A 23083-nucleotide genomic window follows, 5' to 3' on the forward strand; every position below is an offset into this window, starting at 1 on the left:
CCAATACCACTCACAGGACACCTAATGTAGTTCTCTGAATAACTCCATTGCCAACTCTTTGCCTCTATACTCTCTTGGGCTGTGGAGATAGATTAATATGTCCTTTGTGATCTGCATCAGGGAGCCAGCCTTGCAGAAACATAAATATTCAACTTCCATACACTCAGCACAACAAGCCAAGCACATCAGGAAACTGCACAACTAACAGTCTGTGATTTTCTGATGATTGAGTTTAATGGGTGTAAAATTACAGTCCTGGAACTGAACGATTTCCCCATGAAGAAGCACAGGGTTTATACCCCTTAATGACAATAAAAATGTTATTTGCTGCAGTTCGTGCATGCACAATTTAATCTGCCTCTGTCTTATAGTTTTATTCTTCACAATTCGTCCCTAGCTTCATTAAAACAGTGAGTCTGGATTCACTGGGATCTTCTACGAGAGGAGATGAACTCCAATCAGAAGTGTTGGATGCACACAAGGGTATTGGACTCAGATTAGGTTCATTTCCACCTCTGAGCACATCTGCAAGGAGTCTTGCCACGTGAAAGCAGCATCTGTCATGAAGGACCCCCACCATCCAGGCCATGCTCTCTTCTCACTGCTACCATTGGAAATGAGATACAGAAGCCTTAGGTCCCAAACCTCCAGGTTATTACCCTTCAGCCGTCAGGCTCCTGAACCAGCATGGATAGCTTCACTCAACTCAACCCTGAGCTGATTCCACAACCTACGGACTCACTTTCAAAAACTGCAACTCATTTTCTCACTATTATTTATTTACTTATTTATTTGCACAATCTGTCTTCTTTTGCACATTGGTTGTTTGTCAGTCTTGTTTTTTCATTGATTCTATTGTATTTCTCTACTCTGCTCTGAATGCCTGCAAGAAAATGAACCTCCAGGTAGTATATGGTGACACATATATATTCTTTGATAATAAATTTACTTCAGGCTTTGAATTTTGAACTTTGAACTCAAATACGTTTGGCCATGTTAAAGTCATTGGAATCGAATGTGGATTCAACTGATGACCAAAGCCCTTTTGCTCTCTTCTCACTGCTCCCATCAGGAAGGAGGGTTGGGAGCCTTAGGCTCCACATAAACAGGTTCAGGGACAATTACCCCTCAACCATCAGGCTCATGAACCAGAGTGAATAACTTCACTCACCCCAACACTGAACTAATTCCATAACTTATGGACTCACCTTCAAGGACCCTACAACTCATGTTCTCAGTATTATTTATTACTTATGTATCTATTATTATTATTTTGTTTTTCTTTATATATTTGCACAATTTGTTATCTTTTGCACATTGGTTGCTTGTCCATCTTTGCGTATAGTTTTTCATTGATTCATTTGGGTTTCTTTACATGTACTGTGAATGCCCACAAGAAAATAGGGCATAGTGGTTAGCTCAACACTTCACAGTACAGCTGACCTGGGTTCAATTCCCGCTGCTGTCTGTGAGGAGCTTGTACGTCCCTGTGGCTGCGTGGGTTTCCTCCACGTGCTCCGGTTTACTCCCACAGTCCAAAGATGTGTCAGTTGGTAGGTTAATTGATCATTGTAAATTGCCCCGTGATTAGGCTAAATCAGAGAATTGCTGGGCAGTGTGGTTCTGCTCCATGCAGTATCTCAATAAATAAATTAATTAAATTAAAGTGAGTTTCAGGTTTGTACGTTTGTATTTAGTATCATATATGTACTTTGACAATAAATTTACTTTGAACCTTGGTGCACTTTGTGACCAGGCTTGGATTTCACCCCTCTGCCTCTTCCCAACGCAGTTCCTGGCACACAACTTTCACCAGCAAAACCGTTCATGGGAAATGGCAGATGCTGGAATCTGGAGCAATGAAACATCTGCTGGAGGAGCTCAATGGGTTGAGGAGCAACTGTAAGGAGAGAGGAAATAAGTCCTGGTGCAGGGTCTGGACCCAAAATATTAACAATTCTTTCTACTCCTTTGACCTACTGAGATCCTCCAATAGATTGTTTGTTGCTATCCCCTATTTCTGTGTTTAAGTGGGGTGGCATGGTAGCGGTAGTGGTTAGCATAGTGCTTTGTAGTACCAGCAACCGGGGGTTCAATTTCCATCACAGCTTGTAAGGAGTTTCTACATTCTTCCCGTGACCATGTGGGTTTCCTTCTGGTGCTCCAGATTCTGCTCTCAGTCCAGTTGGTAGGTTAATAGGTCATTGTAAAATTGTGCCGTGATTAGGCTAGGATTAAAAAAATTAGGGGATTGTTGGGCGGTGTGGTTCAGAGGGCTGGAAGGGCCTATTCAGCATTGAATAAGTAATTAATAAACAGTAAATAAGTCCTAGACGGTGATGTTTCAATGCTGCAGAAATGCCTGAGATTAGAGACTACACTAAGATCATAGCCTAGAACTAGTCCAAATCCACACCAGCCTCGTCCTCAGCTCATCTCATGAAATATCTTTCTATTCCTTTGTCCTTTCTGTGTATCTCTATGTTTTCTTTGGGTTTATCCCTGCTGCAACAATCCTTGTGGGAGCCATGGTCGTGCGGCGGTTAGCGCGACACTATTACAGCTCGGGGCATTCAGGAGTTCAAAGTTCAATCCGGCACCGTTCTGTAAGGAGTTTTTTTGTTCTGTCTATGAAAGGTGTGGGTTTTCCTTGGTTGCTCCAGTTTCCTCCCACAGTCCAAAGGCTGTGTTAATAGGTTAATTGGTAAATAGTCCTGTGATTAGGTTAGGGTTAATCGGATTTTTTGAGGGTTGCTGGAGTGGGGTGTCTCAAAGGGCCAGAAGAACCAACGCCACGTTGTATTGCTAAATAAAATAATAAAATATATTAAGTTACGTGCCTTAGGCCCGATATTGGACCAAATCTTTCAGTCATACCTGATGCAACTTCAGATAAGATTTGGTGACATCCTTCCGATGTAACACTTCCTCTGGAGTATTTTTGGGTGAAATTATTGCCCATTGTCTGTGAACAACCTTGAATGATCAATAGTGTCACCCAGGACATGCCCTCTTCTCATTGTAACCATCAGGAAGAAGGTATAGGAGCCTGCAGAGACACACTCAACGATTAAGGAACAGCTTCTTCCCCTTTGCCATCCGATTTTTGAATGGACATCGAACCCATGAATGCTAACTCAATACTTCTTTTAAATTTTGGTTTCTGCACTATGTATTTAAATTTGCAGTTTCAGATATACATATATACTTACCGTAATACAGTTTTTTCTATATTATTATGTATTGCATTGCTCTGCTACCACAAAGTTTTCACATTTTATGACAGATGCTGGTGAACTCTGATTTCATCGCACAGAGCAGAATGAAGCCCCCTCTCAGTTAAGTCCCATATCTGAGAGTCCTCCCTATTCTCATCACTGTTGGATCTGGAGATAATATTGTCCAGAAGGTTCTTCAGAGGTGAAGAATTAGGCACAAATCATGTGGTTGCATCCATTTTATTTGATGTTCATAAGAATGAAATAAGAGCGATGCACAGCAGCAGGGAATGAACACTGACTGTAGCCAACTCACTCTAACAAAGAACCTGCCTCACAGTTTTTCTTTATACTGAAAACTGGTTCAAGCCGGACAGAGAAGGGAATCTTCTCTGATAAAAACAGCCTTTGGGACACAACAACAGTCTTGACTTGTGCTGCTATGACGTTTCAGGCCCAGACAAAGAAACAACAGAAATACAGAACCAGCTGTAACACAAATGACTGGAAATCCACTGGGTATTCACAGGTGACTGCACAAGCACAAGCAAGCAGAAAGAAAACCAATGGTCAATGAAAGTTGCTTCCAACTCAATGCCCCACAATACTCCAGAAGGAGTGTTAGGTGGGAAGGATGTCTGTCTATCTTATCACTTCTTCAGACCTAATCCTGCACCCCACCCTCTCAATCCACTTCTCATCTCACCTTCCTCCCAGATCCCCCAAGGCTTTGAACCTCCAATGTCCTCAGTGGAGGCAATTTTCTCCCTCATGGCTTTCCTTTCTCCCTATCCCCTGACCTCACCTCAAGCCCTGATTAGGCCTTCAACAGCTGGCCCCCTGCCCCATAAATCCCCAATCCCAAACTAGGCTTCATTTTCCTTTGGGTAACTCTTAAACTGTGGCTCATCGAGGTCAAAGTCAACTTGTCCATCTTGGAACTAAGCCCTTTGGTCCCACAGAATGAACAGTGGGGAGAAACTCTCTGCATCACCCGCTTCCTAACAAGGAAATGATTCAGCAAGGGCAGAAAGTAAAAGCAGAGCCAGCTAGGTCTTTCTTCAACTAGTCCCGTGATACGAGATACAATAACCTCTGGTTCAATATTCAAAGTTCAAAGTACATTTATTATCAAAGTATGTATACATTATACAACCGTGAGATTCACCTACTTACAGGCAGCCACAAAACCCATTAAAAAAGACCATCAAACACCCAGTGTGCAGAGAGAGAAAAAAAAAACAAATTGTGCGAACAATAAAAGTAAGCAAATAGCATTCGGAATTGAAGTTCACAAAGGGAGTTTGTCCACAGACTCTTAAGTCAGTGCAGAACTGAGTAAACATTGTGAAGGAGTGAGCTGACCCAGCCCATCCCTCACCTTGATCCCTGACACCCTGACCTTTTCAATCTGGCCCAGCACCTAAATTGTCATCCAAACATTGGGTTCACTCCCTTCGATATGTTCTTGGGCCAGGACCCTGCCACCTCGATTCAGCCTGTATCCGACCTTTCCATTTCAGTCTGTATCCAACCTTTCCAATTCGGCCTGTATCAGGCCTTTCCAGTTTGGTCTGACTCTTAAATAGTCGTCCCAACTTCAGGTTCTGTCACCTTCATTGCATAGAACCAGCCAATGATAATTAGCGTACTGGGTTATGCAGGAAATTGGTGCTACAACTGTACAGGGTACAGGTGAGACCACATCTGGAGTACTGCGTCCAGTTCCGGTCTCCTTACTTGAGGAAGGATATACTGACTTTGGAGGTGGTGCAGAGGAGGTTCACCAGGTTGATTCCAGAGATGAGGGGGATTAGACTATGAGGAGAGATTGAGTTGCCTGGTACTGTACTCGCTGGAATTCAGAAGAATGAGAGGAGATTTTATAGAAGCATATAAAATTATGGAAAGGAAAGATAGATAGGGGCAGGAAAGTTGTTTAAACTGGTAAGTGAGACTAGAACTAAGTGACATAATTTGGGGGAGTAGATTTTGGACAGAGATGAGGAGAAACTGCTTTTCCCAGAGAGTGGTGAAACTATGGAATCCTCTGCCCAATAAAGCAGTGGAGGCTACCTTAAATATATTTAAAACAAGGTTGGATAGATTTTTATTGAATTATTGAATGGCGGAGCAGGGTCAATGGGCCAGATGGCCTACTCCTGCTCTTATTTCTTATGTTCTTATGAGACCAAGATTTTTTATTGATAAATGACAGTGAAGGCTCAATAGGCAGACTAGCCTATTCCGGCTCTTGTTTGTGATGCTATCACGCAAACAGGACATTTGGATCAGCTGCTTCATGTTGAGGTTCGTGTTATGCAATCATCCCTACGCTTCACCTCACCCTGTCTTCCTGTTTTGAAATTTCCAGTGCTGAAGTTGCTGAAGATGGCCACTGGGATGAGAGCCCTCCTGGACACCGTAGTGCAGGCTCTACCTCAGGTAAACTTTGGCCTAGGTACCTTCTCTTCTTAAATACATAACATCACGTACAATGCATTCCACAAGCAGTGGGTGACCATAGGTATTTTTTAAGAAGTTTTATCCAGAGTTTCCACTAACTGAGAGCCTTGAAGGCATATTTATCACGTTCCATTCTTAACATTCTATATATCTCCTTTTGTCTTGGGAGGCCTTTCAGCCCATTGAGTTGATGCAATCTCATTCCCCCACTAATTTCCCTGAAACTTACTCTGCTGACTTCACCAACAGTGTAACCACCCGGTGACGCAAGGGACAATTCAGAGTCACCGGTTAGCCTACCATGTCGCATTTTATAGGGTGGCACAGCAGCAGAGCAGGTAGCATAGTGCTGTTGCAACACCAGCCCCACCGGTTCAACTCTGGCATTGTCTGTAAGAGTTTGTATGTTCTCCCCGTGACCACAAGGGTTTCCTCCCACATTCCAAGGACATACCGTTTGGTAGGTTATTTGGTCACGTGGATGTAATTGGGTAGCCCATCTCGTTGGGCCAGAAGGATCTGTTTCCATGCAATAGCTCCAAATAAATAGATAGATAGATAGATAAAACATCTTGACACACAAGAGGAAAATGCAACAGCTGGAGAAAGCCATGTTGTCACAGGGATGTGGATGTTGCAGCAAAGATTAAAGACAACATCTGGGTGAGGATGACTGTGGAGGTGTGTAGTCAAACCCAGACAGCAGAGACCACCAAAGTGAGACCGCCTACTAGAGACGAGATGATTGGGACAATGCACGCTCAAGCCAGTTAAGTGAGGCTCCTGTAGCGAGAGTTTTCTAGAAACCATAGCATCCCTTTACACAGTAGGGGGTGCCGGAGACAAACAAAGCAGGAATAACAGAAGGATATGAAATGCACATCCCTTTCTCCTATGGTCCACTCTCTTCTCCAGCCTTGACCTTTTCCACCGACCTAGCTTCACCTACCACCTTCCAGCCAGCCTCCTTCCCCTCCCCACCTTCACCGTTTCCCCCCTTCCTTCTCAGAAGCGCGTCAGCCCGAAACATCAGCGTTCATTTGCCTGACCTGCTGAGTTCCTCCAGCATTCGTGTCTGTTGCTTTGGATTTCCCTCATCTGCAGAATCTCTTCTGTTCATGAATTAACATTCTTCACCTTTCTCTTCCAGGTGGGAAACCTTGGGCTTCTCTTCATGCTTCTTTTCTTCATCTACGCCGCTCTAGGAGTGGAGCTGTTTGGTAAATTAGGTAGGTTACCGCGAGTGAATCTGCAGATGCTGGAAATAAATAAAAACACAAAATGCTGGCAGAACTCAGCAGGCCAGACGGCATCTGTGGGAGGAGGTAGTGACAACGTTTCGGGCCAAAACCCTTCATCAGGAGCCATCATCATCCGGCTCCTGATGAAGGGTTTCGGCCCGAAACGTCGTCACTACCTCCTCCCATAGATGCTGTCTGGCCTCCTGAGTTCTGCCAGCATTTTGTGTTTTTAATTAGGTAGGTTATCAATCCGGTACTGCGGATGCGGTCACCTTGTGGTCACCACAGTGGTTGCAAGTTCAAGCCCCACAGCTGGCAAATTGAACATCTGACTTTGTGCCTCAGTTCATTTGGAGAGACTATGAGATACAGAGTCATACAGCCAGGAACCAGGCCCTTTGGCCCATGCTGTCCATCAACCACTCATTCATGCTAGATGAGGTAGACAGATACTTTCCTCAAAGTAGAAATGTCAAATAATAGCAGACCGAGCTTTAAGGTGAGGGAGGACATGTTTGAAGGAGATGCCCATGGTGGGTACCTGGAATGAGCTATCAAGAGATGGTGCAAAAAGATACAATAGTGATGTTTCAGAGGGTTTTAGATTGATACATGAAGATACAAGTAATGCAAAGATATGCATGCAGAGGGATAGTTAAACTGGGCAACATGTTGAGCACAGACTTTGTGGGCTGAAAGTTCAGACTTCGTGTGCTTGGAAGCAGGTACAGAGGAGATGTCAGAGGTAAGTCTTTTACGCAGGGAGTGGTGAGTGCGTGGAATGGGCTGCCGGCAGAGGTGGTGGAGGCGGATAAGATAGGGTCTTTTAAGAGACTCCTGGATAGGTACATGGAGCTTAGAAAAATAGAGGGCTATGGGTAACCCTAGGTAATTCCTAAAGTAGGTACATGTTCGCCACAGCATTGTGTGCCGGGGGAGCTGTAGGTTTTCTATGTTTCTAAATTCTAAAATAAATTTTATTATCAAAATACATGTACGTCAGAAATATACAACCCAGAGATTCATTTTCCTGCAGGCATACTCAGCAAATCTACAGGATAGTAACTATAAGAAGATCAATGAAAGATCAACCAGAGTGCAGAAGATTAAAAAAACAGTGTAAATGCAAATATAAATAAATAACAATAAGTAATGAGACTATGAGATAATGAAATAAAAAGTCCTTGAAGTGAGATCATTGGTTGAGGGGTAATATCCCCTTTTGTTCAAGAGTCTGATGGTTGAGGGGTAGTAGCTGTTCTTGACCCTGGTGGTGTGAATCCTGAAGTTCTTGTATCTTCTACCTGATGGCAGCAATGAGAAAAGAGCATGGAAGGGATCTCTGATGATGGATGCTGACTTCCCACAACAGCGTTTCATGTAGATGTGCTCAATGGTTGGGAGGACTTTACCTGTGATGTACTGGGCCAAATCCACTACCTTTTGTAGGATTTTCTGTTCAAAGGCATTGCTGTCTCCGTATCTTTTGCCCAGGTTTGTGCCCTGGACAGGTCTGTCCACTGCCGCTCTCCACCGTCCTTCGAAACAGATGGGTACCATCATTATCATCAAATCGGAGGTTTGTTGGGTGGAGTAGCTCGAGGGGCCGGAAGGGCCTATTATCTCAATAAGTAAACAAGTAAAATGAAAATCCCGGTGAACTTCTTCTGTACACTTCCCAAAACCTTTCTGTAATAGGCAACCAGAATGGCAGGCTGTGTAATGGGCAATCGGAAGTGTATGTGTTTGCACCTATAGTATTGTATGAGAACACTCTGCCCACAACTATGTTAACCCTAAAGGCTGATTTATACTTGTGCATCGCATGTACGCTGTAGGTACCGTGTACCCTATGCTGTACCTATGCCATACCCTACGCCGTAGGGTGACGTGCAACTCCCCAAAAAAACTCACTCACGCGTCGCAGCGACGCAGGCCACAACAACTGTGATTGATCCGCTTGGTGGCATCACATTTCCTCCTACGCATTTCCGGTTGCTTCTTCTCTGCCATGTCTGTACACCGATGTGAAATAGATGAACCAAATCATCAAATCTACCTGCCGACACGCGAAAATGTTTGAAATGCATTTTCTTGTCCATGTCTGTTATGAAGAAACTCAACATAATGGCATAGAAACCCCACCACCAGCTAGTGTTTTGGCACATCAACGCATGCTCGCTACGACGTAGAGTGACGCAGAAGTGAAAATCAGGGCTACGGCGTAGGCTGCGGCATAGCCCGTACGCACAAGTATAAATCAGCCTTAACCCTGCATTTCGAGGAATGTTTCAGAGTAACTGCTATATCTGCCTGCTCCTGTGGGCTGGAGAAAAAGCAGATGAAGTCACTCTCCTCATCATTGATATGTTTCCACAATTTAGGGACTCACCTTCAAGGACTGTTCACCTCATGTTCTCAATATTTATTGCTTATTTATTTATTATCATCTCTTCATTTTGTATTTGCAGTTTGTTGTCTTCTGCACTCTGGCTGAACACCCTGACGGGTGGTCTTTCACTGATTCTGTTATGGTTATTATTCTACAGATTTATTGAGTAAGACAATGAATCTCGGGGTTGTTTATATTTTTTATATTTATTTAGAAACAGCATGGAATAGGCCCTTCGAGGTTCTCCAGCCAGCGATCCCCCAATTGTTTTTTTAATCTGAGCCTAATCGCAGGATGATTTACAATGGCCGATTAACCTGCCAACTGGTAGATCTTTGGACTGTGGGAGGAAACCGGAGCACCCAGAGGAAACGCAGACTGTCACGGGGAGATTGTACTAACTCCATACAGGCAGCAATGGGCATTGAACCCAGGTCGCTGGTACTGTAAAGAGTTGTGCTTATCACTACACTACCGTGGAAGGTTATGGGGTAGTGTGGGTGTAGTATGTTTTTTTTTAAGGGTTATTTGGGTCAGCACAACATGGAGGGCTGAAGGGCCTGTACTGTGCTGTACTGTTCTATGGTTCTATGGACCCATGGTATATAGTGACATATATGTACTCTGATAATAAAATTGACTTTGAACTTTGAATGCTTGAAAGAAAATGAATCTTAGGGTAGTATTTGGTGACATATATGTACTTTGATAATAAATTTACTTTGAATTTACTTTGAACTATTCATTGCCCAGATTGAGACCCCTCCAGGTAATGGCCACCATCTAAATCAAACTTCTTTTCTCCTCCCAAGTTTGCGATGAGGACCATCCGTGTGAAGGAATGAGCCGCCACGCCACCTTCGAGAATTTCGGGATGGCATTCCTGACGTTGTTCCAGGTGTCAACTGGCGATAACTGGAATGGGATAATGAAGGTAGGAGACCGTCGAATGATTATTGGCACCAGATGGGGTGGTTTGAGTATCTCAGAAATTGCTGATCTCCTGGGATTTTCATGCACAACAGTCTTTAGAGTTTACAGAGAATGGTGCAAAAAAAAACCCAAAAGAAAGCATCCAGTAAGCAAAAATGCCTTGTTAATGAGAGAGGTCAGAGGGGAATGGCCAGACTGGTTCAAGCTGACAGGAAGGTGACAGTAACTCAGATAACCACGTGTTACAACTGTGGTGTGCAGGAGAGCATCTCTGAATGTATAAGGTGTTGAACCTTGAAGTGGATGGGCTACAGCAGCAGGGGAACACGAACATACACTCAGGGGTTACTTTATTAGGTATAGGAGGTACCTAATAAATTGGCCACTGATTGTAGATTTCTCACATCTTTGCATTCAAAATGTTTCAGATGTTTCTGGGTTGATGCAAAGTTATTCTTTTCCATACCAGGTCTTCTTTCATCCTTCACCCCTTCTGTGCTCAGAGATCCAATTCAAGTCTTCCAAAATCCCTAAATTTATGTCACCTGCACCTTAAACTGCTTTGGCCCTAGGCTTGGAATGCCTTCCTTAAGCCTCTACAACTCTCTTCTGGAAGGCTAGTTGCATCTGCCATACTTTCCTCTCAGTCCTGATGAAGGGTCTCGGCCCGAAACATCGACTGGGTATTCTCACCCATTGATGTTACCTGACCTGCTGAGCTCCTCCAGCACATTGTGGGTGTTGCCCTTTCCTTTTTTTCCACCTTCTGAGAAAAGAGACTGGAGTTTCAAAAGCCCAGATGTCCAGAGTTAAGAACTGCTTCTTGCCCGCGGCTATCAGGCTCCCGGAACAACCACCTCTTCCATAGCCCCTTCGCAGTGGTGCTGCCTTATTTTTGTACTCCTAACTCTACCTCTCTCGATAATTCAGCAGTTAAAACATAGAACAGTACAACACAAGCTCAGGTTGTTCCGCCCACAATGCTGTACTAGATGAAGTAGCTAATAATTAAATTCTGAACTAAACTGATGCCTTCTGTCTCCCACAGGTCCATATCCCTCCATTCTCTGCATATTCATGTGCTTGTCTAAGAGCCTGATAAATGTTTTGGTTGAATATGCCACAACCACCGCCTCCCCGGCCAGCGCATTCCAAGCACCCACCGCTCTCCAGCGAAAAAAGATCACCCCACGCATCTCCTTTGATTTTACCCTCTCTTACCTTAAATGCATGGCTTCTAGTATTAGACATTACAACCCCTGGAAAATAAGTTGCTGGCTATGTATTCTGTCTATGCCTCACATAATCTTAGAAATTAATCTTGCAATTAGTCTAAGTAATAATTTTATAATTGGTTATAACTAATTAAAAGCTCATAAAAATTAATGCATTTTTGGATGCTTAAGATTTTACTGCAAAGGGCACTATCCTGCTGTTTTGTATGCTGCTCAGTGTGCACTTTATTAAGTATCTCCTGTTTATCCTTTATTAGATAACTCCTGGATCTAATAAAGTGGCCACTGAGTGTATGTTCATGGTCTTCTGCTGCTGTAGCTCCACTTCACGGTTTGACATATTGTGCGTTCAGAGATGCTCTTCCGCACCCCACCGTTGTAACCTGTGGTTAATTCAGTTACTGTCGCCTTCCTGTCAGCTTGAACAAGTCCGGCCATTCTCCTTTGACTTCTCTCATTATCAAGGCATTTTCACCCCCCAGAACTGCCACTCACTGAATGGTTTTTTTTTTGGGAGGGAGTTTGCACCATTCTCTGCAAACTCTAGAGACAGTTGTGCATGAAAATCCCAGGAGATCAGCAGTCTCTGAGATACTGAAACCATCCCCAATCATTCCATGGTCAAAGTGGTTTAGGTCACATTCCTTCCCCTTTGTGGTGTTTGTTGTGAATAACAACTGAACCTCTTGACCATATCTGCATGCTTTCATGCGTTGTGTTGCTGCCTCGTGATTGGCTGATTAAACATTTGCACTGATGAACAGGTGTACAGGGGTACTTAATAAAGTGGCTACTGAGTGTACATAGTATTATTGTTTTCTCTGTGAGCTTCTTGTGAACAAGGCATTTCAATCCATCTTCATGTTTGTGACCAACTAGACTCTGTAAAACATACCTTTTTGACTAAGCATTTATTTACCCACACCAGAACCCCCTCATAAGGTTCATTCTAAGTGTTTGCTATAAGCACAAGTGTGGAGTGCACTGGGCTACTATATAAGTGGAGGTTGTTGTTGTTGCCAGGACACGCTCCGCGATTGCTCCAGTGATGACCGGACCTGCCTCAGCAACCTCCAGTTCATCTCGCCGCTGTACTTCGTGAGCTTCGTGCTGACGGCCCAGTTTGTGCTGATCAATGTGGTGGTCGCCGTCCTCATGAAGCACCTGGACGACAGCAACAAGGAGGCGCTGGAGGATGCGGAGCTGGACGCGGAGATCGAGATGGAGCTCGCCCAGGGTCTGTGCGGGCCGCCGGCGAGCCCTTCTGCCTCCGGGACTCTCCCCGCGCCGGACAGCAGCCACAAGAGGAAAGGCGAGAGGCAGGATCCAGGAAAACACATCTCGCCCGCACAGGTAAACGCAGCATTACCCTATCCACCCTTAATTATGGTGTGCTTATTTATAACCCACCTCCTCCCCTCAACCCCCCTCCCACCCATAACACTTCGCACTCTCTCTGCTGCCATAGAATCATCTGGGCACTGTGGGATCGCAAGAAGCTATTTCTCCCACCAAGTCCATGTCAGTTCCCTGTAGAGCAATCCCATTTTCCCATAGACTTCTAATTTCTGTTCCCTTAAGAGCTAATCGGTTGTCTGAGGCACTGAGTTTCAGTCAGAGCCAACACCATGTAAAAATGTTTGTCTTTTATGTCCCAAGTGGCCTCTGCCCATCACTCTGAATGTGTTCTTGGGTTTCGAATCATTCACTAGTATTAAAGTTATAGAGCACTACAGCGTAGAAACAGGTCCTTCGGCCCATCTAGTCCATGCTGAACTGTTATTCTGCCTATCCCATCATGGCCCTCCATGCCCCTCCCATCCATGTATGTATCCAAATTTCTCTTAAGTTTTGAAATCCCCCACTTCTCCTGGCAGCTCATTCCACTCTCATTCCTCTCAGACTGAAGAAGTTCCCCCTCGTGTTCCTCATAAGTATTTCACCTTTCACCCTTAACATATGACCTTCAAGTCTCACCCATCTTCAGTGGAACAAGCCTGCTTGCATTTACCCTATCTATACCCCTCATAATTTTGTATACCTCTATCAAATCCCTCTTTCTCCTACACTCCAGAGAATGAAGTCGTAACCTATTCAACCTTTCCTTTTGTTCAGGTCCTCTAGTTCCAGTAGCATCCTTGTAAATTTCTCTGCACACTTTCAATCTTATTGATATCTTTCCTACAGGTAGGTGACCAGAACTGCACCCATACTCAAAATTAGGCCTCACCAACATCTTATACAACTTCAATGAAACATCCCAACTCCTATACTTAGTATTTAGATTTATGAAGGCCAATGCTCCTGAAGTTCTGTTTATGTCCCTATCTCATCAGAACAGGCTCTTCATCCGATCTCAACCAGTTAGGGGTTGTCTTCTCCTGCTACTGTCGTTTATCCTGGACAGTTGGAAATTTTGCCTCCATTCCCCTCCCACTAAAGTCCCTAAGCCAGAATCCTCAATCTTCCTCACTCACCCCCAAAGCTTCAAGTGCAAGCCAGCTCCTTGTGGAGAGTGGCAGCTTTGTGGCCCAGTCAGCACTGGAGCAGTTGGCCCAAGGTGAGAGTCTTAGCCAGGGTAGAGGTGGGAGGCCTGACTGAGAGGACAGATATAAAACAAAGTTTACAATGAGGAGAGCAGTCTAAGAGAGTGGAAGTTACATTACATTCGAAGAGAGCTCTTATCAGGGACTCCATGCAACAATACCATTCCAAGGTGAGCACCATGATACAGTATATTGCTCAATAAAGTTTATAAAGAAAGAAAGTAAGTTTAGCCTTATTTGTTACATTTGTACATCGAAACGTACAGTGAAATGCATCATTTGCGTCAATGATCAACACAGTCAGAGGATGTGCTGTGTCGGCATGCTTCTGGCACCAGCAAAGAATGCCCACAATTTACTAGCTCCAACTCTGGCCCGTACATCTTTGGGATGTGGGGGGGATTAAAATGGAGCAGCTGAGGGGAACCCACACAGTCACAGGGAGAAGGTCCAAACTCCCTTCAGGCAGCTGTGGGAATTGAACACCTATAGCAGGCTCTGGGATAGGACTGCACTAACCGCTACGCTACCACGCCTCTCCACAAGAGCAGGTTACATTCCACCAGCACAGCAACAGAGCAGCTTAAGAGAGAAGGAGGAAGATTCCAGAACAAGGAAAGATAATCTTAAAATGGGAACTGAATCGTTCAGAACTGATGTCAGGAAAAATTCGTCACACAAAGCCTAGTGGATTTCTGGAAGCTTGCTCCCATGAGGGCTATTGAGATGGCTGAGGTCAGAAAGATGAAGCTAAGATTGTATTGCTAGAGAGTGGAGCAAGGAAATTAAGGGTTATAGACCCAAGTCGAGGAGGTGGAATTAAGGTATAGGTCAGACTGCGATCCAGTACAAACTCAGGCACTGGCAGGCCTTCACTATCCCCTAATCCTGGTCTAACTTTGATGAACTCCAGTCATTCCGCTCTGAGATCTCTGAGCATAGGTGGAGAAGACGTAACTGGACATGAAGGCAGCATGCGGCCCACAGGCTTCATGAGGCCTGGGTTGGAGAATCAATGGAAAATCAGAAAGGGGAAAATTCTCCATTTGGAAGACAAAAAGATAAGGTGATCAAGAAGGGATAGGCATACTTGCCCGTCATTAATCAGAGCAATGACCATAGGAGTCAGGAAGTCATGATCCTGCTGTATAAGACTTTGGTTAGGCTGCACTTGGACTATCGTGTGTAAGCCTCTTTGCTCCTATTACACGAAGAACGTGGAGGCTTTCAAAAAGGTCCAGAAGAGGGTTCTAGGATACCGCTTGTATTAGATAATATAGGTTATAAGGAGAAGTTTGACAACCTTTGGTTGTTTTCTCTGGAGCGGCAGAGGCTGAGGGGAGATCTGATGAAGGTTCATTAAACCAGGAGAGGCCTTAGATAGGGTAGAGAGTCAGAATCCCAGGTAGAAATGTCAAATAGCAAAGAACACACATTTCAGCTGAGAAAGTTTAAATGAAATGTGCGGGGCAAGAATGTTTATACAAAATGGTAGGTGTCTGGAGCTGGCTGCCATGGGTAGTGGTAGAAGCAGATATGATAGTGGCGATTAAGAGGATTTCCCTTAGACTTGATAGGGAATGAAAGAGTATGGATCATGTACAGACAAAAGAGATATAGTTCAATTCAACATCACATTTGGCCCAGATATTGTGGACCAAAGGGCCAGTTTCTGTCCTGCACTCTGTTTTATGTTCTATGAAGGAAGAAATAAGCGCTATTGAAATGCATAGAAGTGTTCAGAACTATAAACTCTAGATAAAAGGATGGATCCGAGTCTTTTTGTAACACCGTAGGAGAATCTGTGGCTGGACAGTGTCTCCCTGATCATACGGGACACCTGCGAGAGTGAACTCTTGATGATCGACAGCCTCTCTGGATCCATCTTCCATCATTACTCATCATCTCCCACCTGCAGGAACTGCCAACACGACAAGCAAGAGGTGACCAATCTGCCTTCTGTATCCTCATGTCTTTGTTTCTTTGTGGTGCTCCTCCCCACCCCACCACCCCCACCTCCCTCAGCAGTACTTAATGTAGTGCATTCATCACATACCCTGAAACATTCTCGAAAGGGCTAGAGGAACTCAGTGGGTCAGGCAGCAATGAGGAGACCTCAGCTGTCCATTTCCCTCCACAGATGCTGCCCGACCTGCTGAGTTCTTCCATCGCCTTTGTGTGTCGCTCCAGGTTCCAGCATCTGCAGCCTCTTGGGTCTTTATTCTTAAAGGGGTTGGATGAGGTAAACGTGGAGTCCATGTTTCCCCAGTCTTAGACCACGTGGTCACAGTCTCCAAGTAAGGATTTAGGATGCAGATTGGAAGAGTTTATTTCTCCCAAAGGCTATGACTCTTTAGGATTTTCCACCCCAGAGGAAGCACGGTCACTGATCGACAGAATTTTAGATGTTAGTAGAATGAAAGGAAAAGTTCTAGCCCTGCTGAGATCAAAGATCAGCCGTGATGTTATTGAATGGTAGAGCAGGCTTGATGGGCTGAATGGCCTTCCCCTGCTCCTGTTTCTTAACGTCCCTCATAGCAGCAAGGGCCCATCTTTAATCGGGTGCTTCTCTTCTCTAGACTGGCAGCAATAACGAGCTAAGTATTGATGATCTCCAGCAACTTTTTCAGATGCTCAGTAATGACTTCACACACCATGGGCGGGCTGCCTGTGCGTCATCTTAGGCAGTAAGAATAGCGTCCTTTGTTCTACAGTCTCACAGTCGAAGTCTGCCACTTGGCTTCAGTCTGTACCAGCGATGAGATAATGTGCTGTACACAGATTGAGGTTAGAGGCTGTATGATAGTTAATTACAGAGCCATGACCCACTTGTTCACATACTGCATCCTGCCATGTTTCTCTAAACTGTTTACAAAACTGCACACTGATGTGCCACAGAAAGAGGCCATTTGGCCCATTTAATCTGTACCTGTCCAGAGGAAGACATTCTGATTAGACGGACGTCTGACGGAAATCTAGAACACTCTCTCCTTGAGGTTGGTGGGGTGGAGGGAGGAGAGGACAGGGGAGGGAATTCCAGCCAGAAAACTTGAAATTGACAAACTGTTGGTAATTGTTTTACCTATTTCATTTGTACCAAGATACGGTGAGAAACCTCCGTACATGCATGCCATCCATTTCTAGGCAAGGTAGCACAAAGGGGAAAGCAAATATCTGGATAAAGATAATGATGAAAAGATAAAGATTGGCTTTATTTGTCACATGTACATCGAAATATGCAGTGAAATGCGCCGTTTGTGTCAAATCAGATCAGCAAGGTATGTGCTGGGCACATTCGCCTTGTTTCCAGTGCCAACATGGCATGCCCACAGTTTACTAATCCTAACCCATGCGCCTTGAAGTGTGGGAGGAAACCGGAGTAGCTGGCCAGAGACTGTGATGAGAAGGTGAGCCTAACGTGTCCAAAGAGAGATTTCTCATATGTCCTGTGTGATGGTTTGCATGGGAGTGGCACGCAAAGCTTTCCACTGTATCTTGGCACATGTGACAATAAAGCAGTTACATAAGTACACCAAGGTTGTAGATAAGAAACAAGAATGCAGAACATAATGATGCAGTTATAGCAAAAGCACCACTGATGTGGGTTTAAGAAAAGTGGAACCTAGTTTAGAAGGTGGAGTTCAGACAAAGACCAGACCTCGATCTGATAGACTCAATGGGCTGAACAGCCTTTTGTTGTTCCCATATTTCTCTTCACCCTGCATTTTCCCCACAGTGTCTATCAATATTTAGTCATCAGATAGTTTCCACTGATCTGCTTCCACCACCATTTCAGGCAGTCTGTTCCAGATCGCGTGTGTGTGTTTTTTAAAAAACAGTCTCATCTTTCTTCTGCTCCTTTTGCCTCAGTGAAGTTATTTCTGAAAGATTGGAATGCAGCTCCGAAAGATGACCACCGCCCGGTCTCACTGAATCGGCTGTTTCCTTCCAGGTTCACCTCGCAGAGACAGAAGCGTTCTCATTAATCTCAGACTTCCTCTCGGACAAATCGTCTTCTGTCGTCTTGGCTGACGACTTGAGTTCAGACGAGAGCGGGCCTCAACTCACGGCCAGAGAATATGAGGAGAAGGTGAGGGCAATGTGTCCAGAGAGACTTTTTAGTTGTCCCGTGTGATGGTCTAATCCTCTCTTGTGCTTGCTCTTGGTTTGATTTGACAAGGGCAATTATCTGATCTTGGCTCATCAGCAACTGCGTCCCCAAATAACCAGGTCTCTAACCTCCTCACTCCTTCTCTATAATGTTCTTCAAGTGCTAATTTTTTTTAACCTGATTCTAGATCCCCTGTCTAGTGTATGGCTCAGTAATGGAACAAGCTTAATGCTAATTCTGCGTGTGGTTTAGGGCTGTTCCTTACACTGAGCACAAGGATATTACGCCCCATTCTGATTCTGATCACCACACTTCAGGAAAGGCAAGTGAATGAGGAGAGATCACATTGAGGAATACAAAACTCTTTGGGGGATAAATATAAAGAATGCACGCAGGCTTTTCCCCCTCAAATTGGGTGAGATTAGAGCTAGAGTCCGTAGGATGAAAGGTAAAATATTTAAGTGGGATCTGGGGGGAAATATACTACATAGAACATAGAAATCTACAGCACATTACAGGCCCTTTGGCCCACAATGTTGTACCGACCATGTAACCTACTCTAGAAACTGCCTAGAATTTCCCTAGTGCAAAGTCCTCTATTTTTCTATGTACCTATCTAAGAGGCTCATAGAAGAAACTTCTTCACTCAGAGGCTAGTGCGAATGTGGAACGAGCTGCCAGTGGAAATGGTGGAGGAGAGTTCAATTGTAACATTGAAGAGAAGTTTGGATAGGTGCCTAGATGATCCAGGTGGAGGTTAATGGGACTAAGCAGAAGATCAGGTCAGCATTATCTAGATGGGCCAAAGGGCTGTAGTGCTTTATGACTTGAAAAGGTCATTGCTGGGTGACTGCTTTCCACTGCAAGGCAGAAAGGCAGAGAACCAATCACCTTCTGAAAGCTCTAGGCTCTTCCAATTCTGATACCTTGATGACCACAAGATCTAATCTCTGTTACAAAACCCCTGCTTCTCTACCCACTTCTTCCATAAGACCAAAAGATACAGGAGCAGGTGCAGGCCACTTGGCCCATTATATCTGCTCTGCCATTTCAGCATGCTGATCCATTTTCCTTCCCAGTCCCAACCTCCTGCCTTCTCTCCATATACCTTCATGCCCTGAGTAATCAAGAATCTATCAACCTCCACCTTAAATACGTCCAATAACCTGGCCTCCACAACCTGTGCCAATGAATTCCACAGGTTTACTACTCTCCGGCTAATGAAATTCCTCCTCATCTCCATTCTAAATGGAAGTTCTTCTATTCTGAGGCTGTGTCTTCTGGTCCTAGACTCTCCTACCATAGGAAACATCCTCTCCACCTCCACTCTATTGAGGATTTTCGACATTTGACAGGTTTCAGTTAGATCCCCCATCATTCTTGTTAATTCCAGTGAGTACAGGCCAAGAGCCATCAAATACTCCTCATATGATAAGCCTTTCAATTCAGGAATCATTTTTGTGAACTTTCTTAAAACCCTCTCCAATGATGGCATATCCTTCCTTAGATGAGGGACACAGTATTGAGGCTCACAATACTCCAAGTGAGGCCTCGCCTGTGCCTTATAAAACCTCAACATTACGTCCTTGCTTTTATATTCTAGTTCTCTCAAAATGGATGCTAATATTGCATTTGCCTTCCTCACTACCGGCTCAACCTGCAAATTAACCTTTAAGGAATCCTGCACTAGGACTCCCAAGTAGCTTTGCACCTCCAATTTTTGAATTTTCTCTCCATTTAGAAAATAGTCTATGCTTTTATTACTTCTGCCAAAGTGCAAGACCATATCCTGACTTTGTATTCTATCTGCCACTTCTTTGCCCACTTTACAGGGCCAGCGATCACAAATCACTGTTCAATTCCCACCACTGTCCGTAAGGAGCTTGTATGTTCTCTCTGCGACTGTGTGGGTTTCCTCCAGGTTTTCCGGTTTCCAACCACATTCCAAAGGTGTAAGGATTAGAGCTAGTAAATTGTGTATCCTGCAAGTGACTTAACTCCTGACACCCAAAGCCTCTCAACCACTCAGAAGCCACAGATCTGGAGCATGAGAATTATTTTGCCTTTCCTCACGCAGAAAGTGCAACAATTTCCAGGACAAGGGATATCAAGGGCATCAAGGGATATGATGAGAGGGCAGTTATGGGGTTGAATGGGATCTGAAATCAGGCATGATGAAATGGCGGAGCAGGCTCAATGGGCCGAAGAGTCTAATTCTGCTCCTATGTCTTATGCTCTTATGGACACAACATTCACTAGTACACATCCTTAACCATTCATTCTCTCCATGTCTATACATTTCAGCTATAGTATACCCTGTCCTATAGATACACTGTAATAATCCAAATGACTCTAATAGATCTTCCAAATATACACCCACTCACCCACACCATGCTCTCTCCTCATTGCTACCATCAAGAAGAAGGTACAGGAGCATTAGGGCTCACACCACCAGGTTCAGGGACATTTACTACCCCTCAACCATCAGGATCTTGAACCAAAGGGGATAACTTCGCTTGCCCCATCAGTGAAATGTTCCCACAACCTGTGGAGTCACTTTCAAGGACTCTTCATGTCATGATCTCAGTATTTATCGTTTATTTATTTATTATTACAATTTCTTTCTTTTTTAAAGTTTGTTGTAATTTGCACACTGATTGAACACTCAAGTTGGTCTTTCATTGATTTGATTATGGTTATTATTCTATTATGAATATTATTTATGAATATTGTTCTATTGAGAATTCCCACAAGAAAATGAATCTCAGGGTTGTATATGGTGACATATATGGACTTGGATAATAAATTTACATTGAACTTTGAACTTAATTCTTACATACTCTTGGTGTCGTTTAATTCATTACTGCAATTCAATACTTCCTTGTCAACATCTAGTATTATTATTAATGGTCTTGGGCTTTCAGGGGAGAAGGTGAGAGAATATGGTTGAGAGGGATAATGAATCTGTCATGATGGAATGGTGGATTGAACTCGATAGGCCGAATAGCCTGATTCTACTTCTATGTCTTCTGATAACACATAAAATGGAATGTTCATGTCAAATCAAATTAGCATAGATTATGCTGGGGGCATAATGATTATGCTGGGGGCATAATGATGGGGGCATTATGCTGGGGGCATAATGATTATGCTGGGGGCATAACGTGCCACCATGATTCCAGTGCCAACACAGCATGCACACAATTTGATGCTAACCGTGCAGCTTTGGCACATTGGAGGGAACTGGAGCTCCTGCCGGAAACCCACAAGGTCACGGGGAGAGCACACTAACTCCTTTCAGACAGCAGAGGGAATCGAACCTCGATCAGTGACCACTAATGCTGTAAAGTGATTGCACTGACTGTTACACTACTGTTCTCCCCCACCCAACTCAGAAATATATTCCTGTTCCTTCATTGTCAATCGGTGTGAATCATGGTACCCATCAAATCTTTGGGATCAGCTTTAATATAGAAACTGCAGTGGCCTGTTAAAGTGCCTCTCACCTTCCTGCTTGGGAAGAAAATTGGAACTGTCTTTCCAGCCATCTTGTGCATGTAAAAATAACTGATGTTCAACGATAAGATACAGGAGCAGAATTAGGCCATTTGGCCCATCGAGTCTGTTGTGCCATTTCATCATGGCTGATCCATTTCCCTTTCAGCCCAATCCCCATATCCCTTCATGCCCTGACCAGTCAAGAATCTATCAACTTCTGCTTTCTCCCGTAACCCTTCAAGAACCTATTAATCTCTGCCTTATATACCGTGTACCAAATTACTTGACCTCTACATCCATCTGTAGCAATGGATTCCACAGATTCACCATTGCCTGGCTAAAGGAATTCCTCCTCATCTCCGTTCTAAATGGAGATCCCTCTATTTTATGAGGCTGTGCCCTCTGGTCCTAGGCTCCTCCATCATAGGAAACATCCACTCCACGTCCACTCTGTCAAGGCCTTTCAATATTCAAAAGCTTTCAGTAAGGTCACCCCTTGTCTGAATTCTAGTGAGTCCAGGACCAGAGCCATCAATCAGTCCTCGTGTGTTAACCCTTTCATTCCTGGAATCATTCTCATGAACCTCCTTTGAATCCTCTTCAATGTCAGTATGTCCTTTCTTAAATAAAGGGCCCAAACCTGCTCACTATACTCCAAGTGAGGCCTCACCATGCTTTATAAAGCCTCAGCGTTACATCCTTGCTTTTATGTTCCAGTCCTCTCGAAATGAATGCTAATTGTTGAAGTGATCTTTAATGGGACAGTTTACAATCTTAAAAGTGCTGGAGTTTCTTTGCACCTTCAGTAGAGGAAAACACTAGAGTGTGTGCTTTACGTTAACAGGAAGGAACAGATAGTCACGACATTGCTGAGAATGACAGCTCAAATATGCTAACAGTGAAGGAAGCAGCGATTTACAGAACAGCATCGCTGCCAAACAGCAGTTACACTTCACAAGCCGAGAATACAGCTTTGGGCCAAGCCTTTACCACGACACAGTCAGGGCCCACAGAGCAGATCGCTGGTGAGCCATTAATCCAAGCTTTTATATATATATATATGTACAAACGTTGTACTTATTGTGTGCAATGTCCCTGGTCCTGTTCCTGTGCTATCTCTCTGTTCCACTTGACAACTGGAACTTAACAAGGGAAGTCTCAGTCTGAACTTCAATATTTGATCAGTGGTGTCCATGTCTTCAGCTGACAGACCCTGTATTTCTCTCTGAACGTTATCTCCAACTTTCCCTCTCCACCTCTATGTTTCTTCTTAAGCACTTACGTTTTAACCGAAGTTTGACTAATCCTGATCAATGTGTGGTTCAGTGTTGGAATACGTTTAAAGCCATTCCCAGGTCAGTTTCTTAACGTTGGGCTCAGGAGCAATGTAAGCAAAAGTAACAAAGCTGAGAGCCCTTGCTGCCCAGTTACACCCATGTGTCT

General features: G+C 44.2%; 1 protein-coding gene across 1 annotated transcript in view; it reads left to right on the top strand.

The window, feature by feature from the left end:
- cacna1ia (calcium voltage-gated channel subunit alpha1 Ia) overlaps nt 1-23083 on the top strand; it is a 589581-nt gene that overhangs the window by 554374 nt on the left and 12124 nt on the right. Inside the window, exons 28-34 of the mRNA XM_059953562.1 lie at nt 5593-5663; nt 6835-6913; nt 10130-10251; nt 12509-12838; nt 15828-15974; nt 17984-18121; nt 22485-22665. Of these exons, the coding sequence (XP_059809545.1) occupies nt 5593-5663; nt 6835-6913; nt 10130-10251; nt 12509-12838; nt 15828-15974; nt 17984-18121; nt 22485-22665 (1068 nt within the window). The remainder of the gene's footprint in view (nt 1-5592; nt 5664-6834; nt 6914-10129; nt 10252-12508; nt 12839-15827; nt 15975-17983; nt 18122-22484; nt 22666-23083) is intronic.

This window comes from Hypanus sabinus, chromosome 29 (genome assembly GCF_030144855.1).
Source record: "Hypanus sabinus isolate sHypSab1 chromosome 29, sHypSab1.hap1, whole genome shotgun sequence".
Lineage (NCBI taxonomy): Eukaryota > Metazoa > Chordata > Chondrichthyes > Myliobatiformes > Dasyatidae > Hypanus > Hypanus sabinus.